This window comes from Larimichthys crocea, chromosome XII (assembly GCF_000972845.2).
Source record: "Larimichthys crocea isolate SSNF chromosome XII, L_crocea_2.0, whole genome shotgun sequence".
Lineage (NCBI taxonomy): Eukaryota > Metazoa > Chordata > Actinopteri > Sciaenidae > Larimichthys > Larimichthys crocea.
Window position 1 is genome coordinate 21,894,171 of NC_040022.1, and position 16,782 is coordinate 21,910,952.

Sequence of the window (16,782 nt, forward strand, 5' to 3'; positions counted from 1 at the left end):
AAAAAGACAATAGCTTTATTTTAAGAGGCATCTTCATAGACTTCCCAACATTCGAAGCTTGGCCTAGTCGAACGATTAATCAAAACATTTCTCTACACATCCATCTATTATCTGTAACCCCTTATCCTCATCAGGGTCAACTTGGGTCAACCATTCACACCTACAGACAATTTAGAGGCACCAATTAACTTATTAAGGGCATGTCTTTGGACTGTGGGAGGACGCCAGAGAAGTTCGAACCAGGAACCTTCATACTAACCACTGCACCACTGCCATCAGCCACCAGCAAGTTTTTAGCGACTACCAAATTCTATCTGGACTTGTGCTCTCTTTAATATTGGTTGTAGAGGATCAAATCAACACACTGGAAAGACAAAGTTAGTGGAAGTTATTTTAAAAGGCATCTTCATAGACTTCCCAAAATCTGAAGCTTGGCCTAGTCGAACGATTAATCAAAACATTTCTCTACACATCCATCTATTATCTGTAACCCCTTATCCTCATCAGGGTCAACTTGGGTCAACCATTCACACCTACAGGCAATTTAGAGGCACCAATTAACCTATTAAGGGCATATCTTTGGACTGTGGGAGGACGCCAGAGAAGTTCAAACCAGGAACCTTCATACTAACCACTGCACCACTGCCATCAGCCACCAGCAAGAGTTTAGCTTCGACCCAATACTATCTGGACTTGTGCTCTCTTTAATATTGGTTGTAGAGGGTCAAATCAACGCACTGGAAAGACAAAATTAGTGGAAGTTATTTTAAGAGGCATCTTCATAGACTTCCCAAAATTCGAAGCTTGGCCTAGTCAAACGATTAATCAAAACATTTCTCTACACATTCATCTATTATCTGTAACCGCTTATCCTCATCAGGGTCAACTTGGGTCAACCATTCACACCTACAGGCAATTTAGAGGCACCAATTAACTTATTAAGGGCATGTCTTTGGACTGTGGGAGGAAGCTGGAGAAGTTCGAACCACTAACCACTGTACCACTGCCATCAGCCACCAGCAAGAGTTTAGCTTCGACCCAACTATCTGGACTTGTGCTCTCTTTAATATTGGTCGTAGAGGGTCAAATCAACACACTGGAAAGACAAAGTTAGTGGAAATGATTTTAAGAGGCATCTCCATAGACTTCCCAACATTTGAAGCTTGGCCTAGTCAAACGATTAATCAAAACATTTCTCTACACATCCACTTATCCTCATCAGAGTCAACTTGGGGTACATAGAATCAACCAACCATTCACACCTACAGGCAATTTAGAGGCACCAATTAACCTATTAAGGGCATGTCTTTGGACTGTGGGAGGAAGCCAGAGAAGTTCAAACCAGGAACCTTCATACTAACCACTGCCATCAGCAAGAGTTTAGCGTCTACCAAATTCTATCTGGACTTGTGCTCTCTTTAATATTGGTTGTAGAGGGTCAAATAAAACACACTGGAAAGCAAGACAAAGTTAGTAGAAGTTATTTTAAGAGGCATCTTCATAGACTTCCCAAAATCTGAAGCTTGGCCTAGTCAAACAATTAATCAAAAAATTTCTCTACATATCCATCTATTATCTGTAACCGCTTATCCTCATCAGGGTCAACTTGGGACACACAGAAACTAACATTCGCACTCACATTCACACCTATAGACAATTTAGAGGCACCAATTAACCTATTAAGGGCATGTCTTTGGACTGTGGGAGGAAGCCAGAGGAGTTCGAACCAGGAACCTTCATACTAACCACTGCACCACTGCCGCCATCAGCTTGGACCCAATACTATCTAGACTTGTGCTCTACAAATATTTAATGTATTTTATATTGGTTGGATTTCTGCCCAGCAGAGGGTCAAACAATCACTGTGGAAAGCCAGACAAAATTAGTGGAAGTTTGGAAAAAAAGACAATAGCTTTATTTTAACAGGCATCTTAATAGACAATACAGTTGTTTATTTAACTGAAACATCTTTTCAGGCTTTCCAAAATTTGAAGCTTTGCCTAATCAAAAGATTAATCCAAACATTTCTCTACACATCCACTACTATATAAAAATGTTTAAAATCAAATTTTATTTTCTGATGATGAACAGAAAAGTGACAGATCCAGCCTCTTTCCCAAACTGGGTATGTGGTTCACTAAGTGATAACCAGTCCCAAAATAGTACACTGTAAGAACACATTTGCTGGACACTGAACAAGCCTGGCCCAACAACTTTTGATCAGTAAAGTCAGTTTTATTCATTCTCACCCTATAACCAGTCCTATCGGTCTGCAAACCTCAGAAGAAGCCCTTCGAACTGGAGAGGGGAAGTCCTTAACATTTACCACAATACAGCATGAACAAACAAAAAAAAACCTGAATTCAGGGTGAAATGGATGTAGTTTTATGTACAAAAACAGAAAAGTAACGAGGGCAAGGATGAAAAATACTATACAGCAGTTATGTGTGGCAGAGAAATGACGACTTCTTCTGCATGGAATTCTGTTGAGACAACAGGAAGAGTTGCAAAGAAGCAGCCGCTGTGTATCACAGGCCGTCAAGGTTGGTTTTGTCAAGAAGGTAAATGGTGATGCATGTGGTTCGTTAAATCAGGCCCCCCGTCTGTTGTTGAAATACGTCAATTGTATCTTCATCTTCCATTTCCAACTGTTGAAAGACAGAAAAAAAACAGTTATTGAAGCATGTGTCACATGACTGAAGTTCTGTCACAGTATGGCCTTATTAAGTAAAAAGTGGAAACTGTATAGAGAGAGGGTCACGTGTCACATCAAGATGTCACACGTTATATGAAACAAAGCCGACAGTATGCTCTACGCAAACTTGAATTTGTTGTTTGCATAGCCAAAAAGGCACCACAGTGACTAAAATAAACCGCCACGTTCGGCTTTGATGACTGAAGCATGCACAGAGAGGCTTGCACAGCATCACTGTACAACGCAGTAACATGCAAGCTGTCTCTACTCTAGCCATTCACTTCAACGAGAATACTGGCATCTGTTTTAAGTGTTATTTTACAACACAGGTTTGAGACCCTGGCAACCAAAATTCAGCTTTGTGTGTGTTCTGCCAGCCTGAGGCCATCTACATGCTCCCAATGTCAACATGTCTTCTACTGTGACTTGTGAGCACAAAGAGCTGGTGTGTGTTTTGTTACAGCCCACAGACATTCCTACCACACACTGCGAGAGACTTTTATAATTCATTTTGATTGTCTTGCTACATCTCTGAGCGCCTGCATGTCCTACAATTGCAACTATCTAGACTTGGTCAGACACTGGCCAGATCTTGAGCTGTGTGTGTGTGTGTTGAATATAATTACTGCATTCAACGTTGTAGAGAGAAAAATTAAATACCAAACATCGAAAAGAATGCATGAAATGTGCATACCCTACTCGATAAGGATGCCATAAATGCATCGGCACAAGTGATGACGCATGTTGAAGCAGAGGAAGCATGTTTGAGCCCGCATTAAACCATTGGTACAGCGTGGCCCGTGAATGTGTAATTTATTCAGTCTGTTTTAAGTATTTAAACTCAAGTTGTTGTTTCCAGACTTACCTGTGCTGGTGTGTCTGTCTCGTTTATTGGCTGTCCATCAAATCTGAACCTGATTTGCCTCATTGCAAGTCCCTGGAGAAAAAAACACAAAGGTTTTGTTGTAGATCGAGCCTGAAAACTGTTAAACAAGACAGCACTAAGCAGACTTTTACCAATTTTCTTTTTGCACATTTAACTGCCTCAGTCAATGGCTACGACAGATGTTTTTCTTTTACTTTAAAACTTTTTTCTCCGAACTTGATGTTGATGCGATGGTTTCACCATCAAAAATGGAGATTCACCATGAGGGAAATACATAAAATTACTGAGTTCTTTTATTTGTTTTACTACAGCTGAGGGGCCTCAACTATTGGGTCAGGGTTAGCACTACTACTAACAATATATAAAACCATTTATTTGTGAAGCACTTTTTTAAGCAAAGTGCTTTACAGTCAAAACCAGATGGTATGAAAAGTGGTTTGATTTGTAAAGTTAATTATACAATCCACAGAAATGTAAATGTAATTCTCAGCCACATACAGCACCTCCGTGTAAAGTTTTATTCAAAAAGACAAGAAAATAAAATCAGTATTATACTTTAAATATATTTTAAGGGCAAGTATTGTCTTGTCTGAGGTAAACCTGCTGAAGTTTGAGGGTCATGAGTTACACTGTCTGCAGTGAAAGACGAATAAAGCAGTAATGAAAAACATCTGGTTCTCGCTGTAGTTTTAAAAATGAGCTGCATGACAAACATGTCTCTTTTTTCCCCTGCTAGCAGTCCAAGGAGTAGACAATATTGGCGTTGGATTTTCCATTCTTCCAGACGGCTGAAACACTCGTCTGACTTTCAGATGAAGAGGAATGTCAAGAGGTCGCGTTTCATTAGATATTCTATATACGAAATACTCCAGAATGTAAAACTCATCTTCAAACCTCAGGATTGTTTTCTGTAGCCATAAGTGCAATTTTAGGAACTGAGCTGGCACTCATCCCAACTTTAACTCACTAGAAGAAGTCACAAGAATAAGTCAGCATTCCTGCATCCCATGAAAAAGCCTTGTGAAGGACAACTTCAGAAGTGATTTAGCTCATAACCGCTGATGGAAAAGAAAAAAACGAGATACATTTTGTGATTAATTTGTGGAATCGGATGAACGAGTAGATAAGGAGGTTTGGAGGGCTGAGAGAGAGAGAGAGTTCAGCTATTCAGGGAAGATTTGCATCGACTCTGCAGCGATAACTGCGTTCAGGCAGGAAGACAAGAGCCGTAGAGCAGAGCTGGATCATAGCCAATAAACAATGGACAATAACTCTTTCAGGAAAGAATGACTGAAAACATGAGCGCGATGAATGACTCTTTAATCAGCATCATCTGGATTTTATTCGAGGTTTGACCTTTCAGCATACTGCAATATCTTTAGGTGACTTATACGTGTTTAGTTCTTCAATACGCTGGACTGTGTGTAACCATTAAGTAAATATAACTAAAGTCTACATGTCAAATAAAAACCACAGTAAAACTTTTTGACCGCATCATCATCATTATTAGATTGCCCAGATATAATGACATGTTTGAGGTTAACGCTGCATTGTTTGTGCAACAAAATACAAATGGCCGGTCACTGAGTGCAAGTGAGTAACTGATCGATTAGGCCAAGCTTACAAAGTGCATGTGTGATAAGTACGAGAGGGCTGAAGATAATTACTCTTTATCTTTGTTGTCTTCAAACTAAATTAAACATGTGTTTACTTCAAAGCTGTCGCTTTGAACCTTCAAGTCATTCCAGTAATTACTTCCATATGACGTTAATGCTGCATAACTTGGTGACAGAAGTCTTCAAAGCCTTCCTCCACCATGTTGCCCATACATGGGGAAACGTACTCCTATAGTAAATTAATCAGGCCTACATAATGGCGGACATATTGACATGTAAGAGAAGGAAAAGCTCAGCATTAATAATGGCTGCATTACAGTCAGGTGTGGCTGTTCCCGAGCCCTGGTATTATGCATGCTGACTCACTGGCGTGGCTCACTGGGACACTTTAATGGAAGGCGGTTAAGAGCCAGCAGGGGTTTTGTTAAAGAAGGACTGTATGTGTCATTTATCCAATATATTGTTCCTAAAATCCAATAACCAAGTGGATGTATTCGATGCAGTGGGTGTGATTAATAGTGGAGGTGCAACAGCTTTGCACTGCATAAAAGATTTAAAAAGGTGTCAGGGGACTAAAGCAGTCTAAAACTACAGCTCTGTTAAAGGCAGACTCAGAAAAACATGTTTTATGACTAAAATAATAAAAAATGCTTGTTCCGTTTGAGATTCAGTGGTGACTGATATGCTCAGGAAAAGGAAAATGACACTAGAGGATATTTTACTCCTGTCGCATCGTCACGTTTACACTGTTAAAATGAAAGTTGACCCCAAAATGAAATGTACATACATATTTTTTTGATTTGACCTGTAGTGCAATGTATCCATCTATATTGTTTTGGTGTGAGTTTGGGAGTTTTGGTTTGGATTACAGGCTTGTGCTTATGACACAACGGAATGGAAACAGCTGAGCTGTAACGAGGTGGTTCAGTTGGCGGATGTAGTTCTATAGAAAGAAAATAGTTCCTACACAATGATTTCTGGAGAAAAAAAAGACATTGCTTTGAGCAGTGCCATCAAGTTCTTGCATATTTGAAAGATGGCAGACATCCCTACCGCCGATATCTCTAAAAATGTGGCAGCTCACACAAAAGTGAAGTGGCCCCTCTGACATTTTTCCTCAAGAGCTGAAACTAAACATCACAACAAGCACACACACTGTGGGCCATTCGCTTCATTACAGACGACTCTTAAGTCACAGAGTGGCTGTATACACACAAGAGAACACTCAACACAATGATAGACTCATGTGCTGAGAATTACAATGCAACTGCAACGCAGTGATTATGTTGTTTGTTCAAATCTGACGATCTATTCAACTGTAGTTACACTGCACAAAAACACACCCCTCAATATCTCCATGCCCTCCCTGTTTATGAATCACCGGTTCAGGGAAATAACCTGTTCACAATCAATCAGTGTTGGTTGTTGTGTGCTGAAAGGGTGCCGTGCCCACCTGTCTCTCGCAATAGGCTTTCATGAGTTTGATGAGCGGCGTGTGTCTTTTGATCTTGAACTGCACTACAGATCCATCCTGACCTGCTACCTTCAGGTTTATGTGTTCGTTGTTTTCCGTCTTGACTGCTTCCTGCGGGATGAAGTCGGAGAGAGAAAAACGGTTGATGACGGCACAGAGGGAAGCAGAGCTGAAACAATTAGCTCAATCAATCAATCAAAAGAAGAAGAAAAAACACATTTGCAAGCCTCATTCAGGAAAGCGCGCCAGTTTTATCAACCACAAGCAGCTTTCATTTCCAGACTCACAGATAAAGAACTTCATGTTTTATACATTAATATAAACCAAACACTTTTTCCAGGTGCTGCAGTTTGGGCTCTTGTAAAAAAATGAAGTGAAACAATTGTTGTTGTTGACATTTTACATCTGAAATGAGTAACTGCCACGATGAAGTGGTTACCAGGTAATAAACAGACGCTGACTTCAGAGGAGATAAAGGTAAGTAGGGCAGTTTGATTATATAATGTGAGCAAAGGAGTTGAAAACCAGCTTTGCTATTTAATTTATAACCTTCAGTACGTCTGATTCACTAATAAACCTTTGCATCCGTGCTAGATTAGTCCTTCATCTTTATGCAATTGTTCACAAATACTGTTTTTTTAAAAATGTAATCTAACATGTTATAATTACATGGCATCGTTTCATTGATTTTATTTATGTTATTCTATTCTGCTAGGTTCATCATTCATTGTTTTTATTGGCTCTGTGAACTTCGGGCTGCATGTTTGCTTTAAAGGTGCTATGTAAATAAATGAAAGTTGATCGTTAAATCACTATTAGTAAAAAAAATAAATGTTCCCTGGGGCACAGACTTTGTCTGTTTGTTTACATTTAGTTTCAGTGCATGCAGAGCTGTCCACAGCCTGACAGAAGCACGGATACACCAAGAGAAAAAGAAAGTAGTGTGCCATCTGCACCCACTCAGACTGGCACGCTGAGTGCACAAACTTTCTCACACACACACACACACACACACACACACACACACACACACTATTACACAAGCTATTGACATCAATTACCCTCTCAAACACACACACTCGCATTGGTAAAGTGAGGCGTGCAGTGAGGATGACACCAGCTGGTTGGCTGTGTGTGATGAAGCAGTAAACCGATGTGCGCGCCTGTGGATGCGCGTTCACAAACCTTCCGGTCTATCAAAGTAGGTATAACGTTGGCTACTAGTTAAATTTTAACCATCAACTTTAACAAGCTGAACTGAACATGAGGAAACGTGAGATTTTTTCTACAGACCCCCCAGCCACGGATGCGGTTAAAACAAACTGGTATTTAGACCCAGCGTGGAGACACTCACCTTTGGTTTTTCATCAGCCATGGTCACTCTTTTGGCGCTTCTCTATTCTGCCACACAAAGAATACGAGTGCGCGCACGTGCTCGCTCCCGGTTAAATTATTCGAACCGAACGTGCGCGGCCACGAGGCGGTGCGCGTCCACATCGCCGAGCTTTGACTGGCTGCGGGTGGTCACGTGGGGCCGAAAGCGCGGTCTGGGCATGGGCGGGAGAGTCTCAGTGCGCGTTATAGAGACACTCAGAGCCACATGAACGCGCACGGCGATGTTTTTCCGTTTTGTTCAGGTTTGTGGAGATGCACCGGGTTTATAATGTATATCTCATCACCCTGCTGACCTCCCTTCAGTGTTTTCATGGTTAAGTCATCATCGCAGCATGCCGCAGCTCCTGTGGACGAAGCATTTCTGCAGCCCCGCTTTTTTTTTAACCCTTTAAACCCCAGCGGCCATCTTGTTTTTCTGCCTCATGAAGAAGGAGGACCAAAACTCAAAATTAAATTAACACTTTTACACATTAATGAGGCGTGTTTTGGCACGGGTCAACTCAAAACAGCGACTCTTTACATATTAGAGCAAGAAAAATGCTGGATAAGAGGAAAAAATATTAGATTAGATATACTTTATTCATCCCATCACAGGGAAATGTACTTATTATAGCAGCAGAGTAAAGTGTAGCATACACTACAGAATTAGAAAAAAGTAGAAAAGGCAAAAAAACACAATAAACAGACAGAAATATCTATAACCTACAGGATAAACACGAAAAACAATCAACCTTCAAAACAGACAAGTACCGAGGATAAAAGTGGCATGATATATAAAAAGAGTATTGTAATGTAAAGTGACCATAGTGTAAGAAATGTTGCAAAGAAAGTGACCAGGATACAAATAATAATATTGCAAGAGTAGTGACCATAATATAAATAATATCACAAAAGTAAGTGAGCATGATATGAATAATAAATGAAAGAAAATAGAAAATAAGCCTGAGAATATTTAGATAATTCATTTCTCCCCTTGTGTAAGTGAACCAGGCTGTCCATTGCTTCAAAGTTATTGATTTTTATACATTAACACGCTTGTTGGTCGTGTATTCATGTAGTTATTTATCTGTATTTCGGGATTAAACTACACTTTCAGCATCAGTCAAACAGGCAGCAGGAAGGGCAGCCTTTACTTTTCCGTGACGTCATCGCCCACGCGCGGCTTGAATGAAAGACTGAGAGACGCGCGAGAGAGAGCGAGCAGCGCACCTGTGGTTCATGGCGTAAACATAAAAAAATAAACAAACAAAAAGGTGTTTACGGGTCCAGACAGTTCGTGTTTTGTTGTTGTTGTTGTTGTTGTTGATCACATCGTTCACCGATGGAGGAGGTCGACGTGGAGCCGGCGGTCACCGTGAGTAACAGCTGCAGCTAACAGAGAGCTAACCCTGCATACATGTCAAACTTAAAACCAGTCACACGTGTCGGAAAGTTTAGTTAGTGACAATCGTGGATCTTAAAGTGTGAGGACAGAACAGAGGCGATGCAGCAAGACTCGTCCGGGTCATCTTCAACTTCAACTTTATCTGTTTCTATAGCACCTTTCATACAGAGCTGTAGCCCAAAGTGTTTCACAGAAACAGACAACAACTAACATTTCTTAAGGTAACAGAGCAGTGGCATAAAAAGCTAGAGATTAGAAGAAAAGCATAAAACTACAACAACGAAACAAATAAGAATAAAAATTAAGACCTATAGGGTAAAAGGCATAAAGTCTTAAGTTGTTCTTCAAAAAGCTGAAGTCTGTGAAGACTGTACTCGGATCTACAAACAGTCCAGCTGGCCCAGACTTCACCTTTTTGAAGAATAGTTAGAAAGTACAGCAAGATAATAAAATAGACAAACATACGTACGTTAAACAAACATTCAAATGGACCCGTGAGGTAAATCTGAATTGAAATTACAGACTCAAAAAAATATACTTGCACACCAATTTGCACTGTGTACAGTCTACTGTTTACATATTTCATTTTTTATTGTACCTGTATACTGTGAATAACTGTAAATCCTGTCCATACTGCCATATTACCACACTTATATTTATACTAATAACTCTGTTTACCATATTGCCACACAGATGTCTTTAGCTTGTATATACTTTTAGATTTAGATTTGTATATTTTTTTATATCTTTTACTTATATCTTATACTTCATGTCTATGCTGTTTGGGGTAAGAGGGAAACGTAATTTCGATGCTCTGTATGTCCTGTACATATAGCAGCATTGACAATAAAGTTGACTTTGAAATTAAACCTGTGCTAAGAAATTAGAGATTGATTTGATTTATTAGCAGAGTTTAAATATTTTAAGTTGATCTCTAGCTGACTCTTTTATCCAAAGCGACTTACAGTAGCTGGGGAATCGAACCACCGATCATGTGATTGGTGGATGCCCCGCTCTGCCTCCTGAGCCACAGCTGCCCCCTTTATAACCTGTCTCTCTTTAAATGCAGAACATCCCTGCAGCCAGCGATGGGACACATTTGGGATTTGCATGGGGACCTGGAGACATCCTCGTGTATGAGACCCTTTACAAAACATCAGGTTTGTTATACTAATACAAGCCCATCTCTCTTAAAAGTTTCACACTCTCTCGCCCTCTGTCTCCTATGTTTAATGGCACTCCTGTCCTTTTTCAGGTGCTAAAGCGTCGGGGTGCCCCTTCATCCATGAGGTCAGGAAAGACGAGGACATATATTCGCCCATTTTACGCAAACTCTTCAACGAGTCACATCACATCTTCGTGGGCCTGCAAACGATTAGAGAGGACCTCCCGAGCAAGAACAAAAAACCCCAGTAAGGCCACGCTACTGTGCTGCTTTCCAGTGACATTAACCTTTGTTATAAAAAAAGACAGACGAAGCACATAAATTATTGCATATCATGATGTGTCTTTGTCTTGCCCCTCAGATTTGTCAGCATCAGTAAAAACTATAGATCTGTCATACGAGCCTGTATGGAGGAGCTTCAGCAAGTAGCAGGTGAGCATTTTTAAATATAAGTTTAATATTTAATATTGGCTATGCATAATAATAATAATAATAAAATGTACCTTTTCTTTTCTGCAGTTTCTACAAAAGTTTCACAAGTGGCGTTGCAATATGGAAATCAGGCATGTACTGCTACTAATGTACAGAGAAATGAAAAGTCTAACACCATCTGTGTATTTGTTTCTGAGTAGAGCTAGACAATAATTCAGTTTTGACATTTATTGTAGTTTAGTTGAAATGGTATTGTGATGATATAGGAGCACATAATCATGTTTACTTACTTTATTATGTCTAATATTTACTTATTAGATATAGCAAGACCTGCTAAGGTGTTAATGCAGAGGGACACACATTCATCTTTGACACCTCAGCTTCTGTTTCGCTCTGACAGGTGTCCATTCTGTTGGCCATAGAACTGATCTGGAATCTGTGTGAAGTGCTGTTCATCGAAGCTGCTCCTGGTGAGTTTGACTTTGTACCCGTAGTTAATCTCCTCTTTATTTTTAGGAATACGTTTTTGACACAAGTCAACTTGTGTGTGTTTGCGTCCTCAGCGGGTTCCCTGCTGCTCCACCTCCTCGACTGGGTGAGGTTACACAAGGCTGATGTGGATGAGAAGGCCAGAGAAGTGCTGCAAAGCGAGAGCCCTGCTGAGCACCATGACTACTGGGATGTGGTAGGTACAACACACACACACTTTGCGCAGAGATGTTTTGGTACCGAGCTCCGTGTGAAATCTCAGCCGTGACATGTTTCGTGTCTGGCAGGTGGTGAGTTACGTGCTGCAGGGCAGGCTGGAGGAAGCCAGACAAATGCTGGTGAAGCAGGCGACGCTGCAGCCCGCCGCCAGGAAAATGTACAAGCTGATGGACTCTCTGCTCAGCAAGATGCCCTTCTACAACGTAAGTGGTCTTCGACATCATGAATGCATTTACTTGCCTGTTTTAAATCCTCTTAAATATTTAATAAGCATAATGTGTGGTGGTGTGTAAGCGAGCAGTCATAGGCACTGCATTTAATCTTCTGTAATTTGCTCATGCTGAGGATAAAAAGACACAACTTACTGACTGGCACTCAAAGATATTATTAGATTTCCATTCATACTGACTTTTGCATGATCTCATAAACCACCCGACCACGTCTGATCTTTCTATGATATCCCTTCAGCCCGGTGGCACCCAGACGCTGACAGAGTTCGACGTGAAGTGGAGACACTGGCACGAGGAGGTCGACCGCTGCCTTCAGGACAACTCGTTCGCCAGCAACAAACACCTGGAGCTCATCTGCAAGGTCAGTGACCCCCCTTTGCGCCCTCAGCTACTTCTCACAAGGACAGAATGTGTAAAACGATCCGTTTTCTCATTTATTTTTAGGTCCTCGTGGGAGACGAGGACACGCTGCTGGCACACAAGGACCTGCTGAGCACCTGGTACCACTTCTTGGTCACTAGACTGCTCTTCTGTCACCCGACAGTCAAACCCACTGAGCTGCACTACTACGCTCAGGTACATTACACTAACCGCTATCAGCACTCATACTCACTGCTGCTACATTCTTGTTATTGACTTTGTGTGTGTGTGCTTCAGTCATGCATGACCATGTTTCTGGACCCGAGGAGTGTCCCAGAGCCCCTGGACAGCATCTTACTAGCTGCCTTTGAGTTTGACATCCATCAGGTCATCAAAGACTGCAGGTAACACGCAGTATTTCATCCATCTATACATAGCCCGATGTGTCTTTCGGCACATCCCTTGCTTTATCTTCTCCACCGCGTGTCTCTTCAGCATCGCTCTCAACAACTGGTGGTTCGTGGCCCATTTGACGGATCTGTTGGATCACTGCAAACTCCTCCAGTCTCACAATCTACAGTAAGGACCGTGGCTGTGTTTAATACACCTTTTTAATCCGGAGATAACAAGATCGCACACTTTATTTACCATGTCATTCTGCTCTGTGTGTGTGTGTGTGTTCAGCTTTGGATCCAACTTGAGAGAGTTTCTCCTGTTAGAATATGCTTCTGGTCTCTTCACTCATCACAGGTATGTTTATCTAAGCATACTAACTCTACTTATATGGTATGGAGCTGCAAATGCTGATTATGCTGACTAATTGACTTTATTAATGAATCCTAGAAGGTGTCATAAAACATGTAGCATCATCATACAAATGCGTCACCTTACAGGATGTTTTTGTGTTTATGTAAAGTCTGTGGCAGTTGGCTGTGGACTACTTTGACCACTGCCCAGAGTTTGGTCGAGTCTACCTGGAGCTGCAGATCGAGCGCGTTCCTTTGGACACGGAGCGCAAAGCTCTCAAGGTGCTCAGGATCTGCGAGCAGAGGCAAATGTCAGAGCAAGGTAGCCCCTTTTTTTTGTTTCTCCGCCCTTCTCTCGTTCTCTTGAATCCGTAAACATGCACTTTAAACCTTTTTTTTTCATTTCCCCGTCCTCTTCCAGTGCGGAGTATCTGTAAGATCATGGCCATGCGGGCCCTGAGGAACAACAGACTGGGCTCGGCTCTCTCCTGGAGCATCAGGGCCAAAGATGCTGCCTTTGCCACGCTCATTTCAGAGAAGTTAGTCCCCTTAACGACGCATTCATACTTTAGCGTGTCTCTGAACACGACCTTTTGTCTGTTAAGACAGATTTTTGTGAGGTGATATTTCCTGAGGTGAGGACGACAAAAAGCTCTCCGGGGAGGCCGTGTGAAGAATTACACATGGCTGATTCAAAACAATTCGAGCATTATAGTCTGAGCTCTCGGTTCAATTACAACTTGTTGGTCTCCGTGTGAAAGCACTTTGTTGTCAGGTTGCCTCTTTCCAAGTGATTTTTAAAAGTGTGTGTGTGTGTCAGGTTCTTACAGGATTACTGCGCCAGAGGGACGTTCTCCGATTTGGACCTGATAGACAACTTGGGTCCAGCAATGCTGCTCAGCGACAGGCTTACTTTCCTTGGTATGAACAAGGAACACACACACACACATTGCACAGCATTGGTAACTCACCTTGTGACTCAGCCACTCTCCCAAGTTAAATTCACACATTAGTGCGAGGGAACATTTAGTCAGGGCAGATTGTCTCCTGGACCGCTTCTCTTAAAGTCTCTTTGAGGGTGTCACATGAGCCGCAGACATGAGTGCACACAGAGATATAAATAAAGCTACAAAGTGCTTAATGCAACAGCATGTGACCGCATGTTTTACTGGAAGAATATCAGCGAAAAGAGATTATTTATAGATACAAGTACATTTAAAGAAATAGGATATCTGTAGATGTGTTTGATGTAGTGGCACATGCACAGAGTCTCAGTATCTGGGTATCGACGTCCATCAAACAGCACTTTAATACCGAGTGATAACATGTACGTCAGGTTTAGTTTGATCATAAAGTTATTGCCACGTGTTGCAGTCTGAAAATGTTGCCGTCTTGTCGTTCGTAGGGAAGTACCGCGAGTTCCACAAGCTGTACGGAGAGAAGCGCTTCAGCGAGGCGGCCAAGCTGCTCCTCTCCCTCATGACGGCCAAGATCGCCCCCCGAAGCTTCTGGATGACTCTGCTGACCGACGCCCTGCCGCTGCTGGAGCAGAAAGAGGTCAGTCACATTCTTATTATTATTATTAACTGACATTCACGTTTTGTTGTTGTGGTTGCATTAAATCACACTCACTGAAGATTATTTTGTCATTTCTTTAGAAAATGTGATAATTTATGATACATTATTAAGACTCATCATCAGAGACAACAGAACGCTAAATCAGAGCTCCTTCTTATTACTTATTTATTTATTTATTTATCAATTCAGCATTGCATCTATAAAATGTCAGTGGAAAAAGTGGAAACGTGCATTACAATGTCCCAGAGCTTCAGTCGGTCATCTTCAAATGTTTGTTTTGTCTTATTAACAATCAAAAGGCCGATACATATTGAGTTCACAATCTTCAAAGAAGATTAAGAAACACAGAAATCTTCATATTTAAGAAGCTGGAACCGGAGAATATTTGGCATTTTTTCTGTTTATGAACTAATCGTTTTGGGGATTTTGCTGGCATTAGCAATCAGCAAGTTTTAATAGTTGATAAATTAAAAACATATTTTCAGTGTGTTTTTAGTTGCATAAATGGCTCCAAATAAATCAACGGTCTGATTTAAAGCAGATTCACTCATTAATCTGTTTACTTGTGCTCATTCCTCCCTGGAAACTTTTTGTGCGTTGCTCTTTTTACTTCAGTGCAGGTCTGTGACGAGATAATAAACATGTGTCTGATCATGCATTTTCAATTACTAGTCACAAGACTGTATCTTAGAGTGAATCATGCTTTTTTTTCCCGTCAAAGTGAACTTCATAAAGTATACTTTATACTAAACCAAAACAAGAATGTTTAAGACTTAACTTACACAATAAAATATACAGTCGAGGTTGTTATGATACAGTGACATAGACTGCATGAACAAAAGAGGAAAAGTTTTGACTAAAAGTCGGCTTTGTTTGTTGGTTTTCATGTTTTTCAGGTGATCTTCTCAGCAGACCAAACCCACGAGCTGATGTTCTGTTTAGAGGAGCTCACCTCCTCACTGAACAACACCACACCCGGCACAGACAGGCCCATGCAGGTACACATCTCCTTCACACAGCCTTAATCCTGCTCAGAGAGAAACTCAAATTGCTGGTGTTGCTGATTTTTGTGTCGATCTCAGCAGCTGTAAGGCTGTACGATTAATATTTGGTTAATATTTGCTTTGCTCGTGTAAATTTGGTGCTGCAGTCTGAATGAAGCTTCTAGTTTGCATTTTGAGAAGCTGGAAACTTTCACTGAGTAAACGGACAACCCCTGACATGATTTATGGATATTTCATATTATATTCAACAATGACATTACAGAATAACATAAATAAACAGTGCAGTTAACCCAAATAGTAAATGCAATAACTGCAGGAACTGCGCGTCAAACAATGATGATGAATTTTAAGCAGATTATTTTGTGTTTTCTTCTCATTGTTGGTTATTGTAATAACACTTTTCTTGTTTAGGATCAGGCTGTTTAGCAGCGTGTAGGCTCTGTGAATATAGTTTGTGTTCAGGTCTTCACTGTGCCCTTTGCATTACTTATAGTTTTCTTCACAGAATAATAAAATGCTGAGATATAGGCTGACTGTAACCCTAGGACAACACAAGGGGTAAAAACAGGGTATACTTTCATATAAACAAGGTCTATTTGCCCTAAATTCCAAAACGAAGGGAACATTTTGGTGTAAGACAGAACTGATTGACAATTTATACTATATACCTTAAATAACAGTCACAGATGTTACAAACTTGTCTTATACCCCATGAAACCCTGTGCATGAAAATTTTCACTGAGTAAACGGACAACCCCTGACATGATTTATGGATATTTCATATTATATTCAACAATGACATTACAGGTGTATTTTCTTCTACAATGATCTGCCACAATCTCACAGTACAGTACTTCTTATCTGACTGCATTTGTCATTTCAGGATGAAGACATAGAGGTGACCAAAGTGGAGCTCCTGAGACTCGCTCTGGCCAGGAATCTGGCTATGGCCATCGTCAAAGAGGGAACTGTTGAAGCATGAGTGATGACTTGGAAGAGATCTTTTCTTTTGCATTTTTGTACTGTACATAAATTGAAGTGATCAAAATGTGCTCTTTGATAATAAAACACTTTTCATGATATACATTGTTTCACTTTTTGACAAATAA

General features: G+C 40.8%; 2 protein-coding genes across 4 annotated transcripts; one reads left to right on the top strand and one right to left on the bottom strand.

Annotated features, from left to right (window-relative positions):
- Positions 1–1,892: 1,892 nt before the first annotated feature.
- LOC104929816 (small ubiquitin like modifier 2) lies at positions 1,893–8,163 on the bottom strand. Its single transcript, XM_019261899.2, has 4 exons — positions 8,026–8,163; positions 6,651–6,782; positions 3,561–3,632; positions 1,893–2,648 (listed from the first exon to the last, which is right to left on the bottom strand). Exons 1-4 carry the CDS (start codon positions 8,044–8,046, stop codon positions 2,586–2,588), a joined length of 288 nt encoding a protein of 95 aa, XP_019117444.1. The 5' UTR covers positions 8,047–8,163; the 3' UTR covers positions 1,893–2,585.
- nup85 (nucleoporin 85) lies at positions 7,767–16,755 on the top strand. Of its 3 annotated transcripts, none has more exons than XM_027284738.1 (19): positions 7,767–7,872; positions 10,520–10,610; positions 10,706–10,862; positions 10,977–11,047; positions 11,135–11,178; positions 11,448–11,517; positions 11,611–11,732; positions 11,824–11,958; positions 12,224–12,346; positions 12,430–12,561; positions 12,643–12,749; positions 12,841–12,924; positions 13,030–13,095; positions 13,262–13,413; positions 13,513–13,630; positions 13,912–14,012; positions 14,497–14,648; positions 15,566–15,667; positions 16,557–16,755. In XM_027284738.1, exons 1-19 carry the CDS (start codon positions 7,825–7,827, stop codon positions 16,653–16,655), a joined length of 1,974 nt encoding a protein of 657 aa, XP_027140539.1. In that variant the 5' UTR covers positions 7,767–7,824; the 3' UTR covers positions 16,656–16,755. The 3 variants fall into 3 exon arrangements, with proteins under 3 accessions (XP_027140539.1, XP_027140540.1, XP_019117452.1); XM_027284739.1 differs by lacking the exon at positions 7,767–7,872 and adding an exon at positions 8,202–8,308; XM_019261907.2 differs by lacking the exon at positions 7,767–7,872 and adding an exon at positions 9,198–9,420.
- The last annotated feature ends 27 nt before the right edge of the window (positions 16,756–16,782 follow it).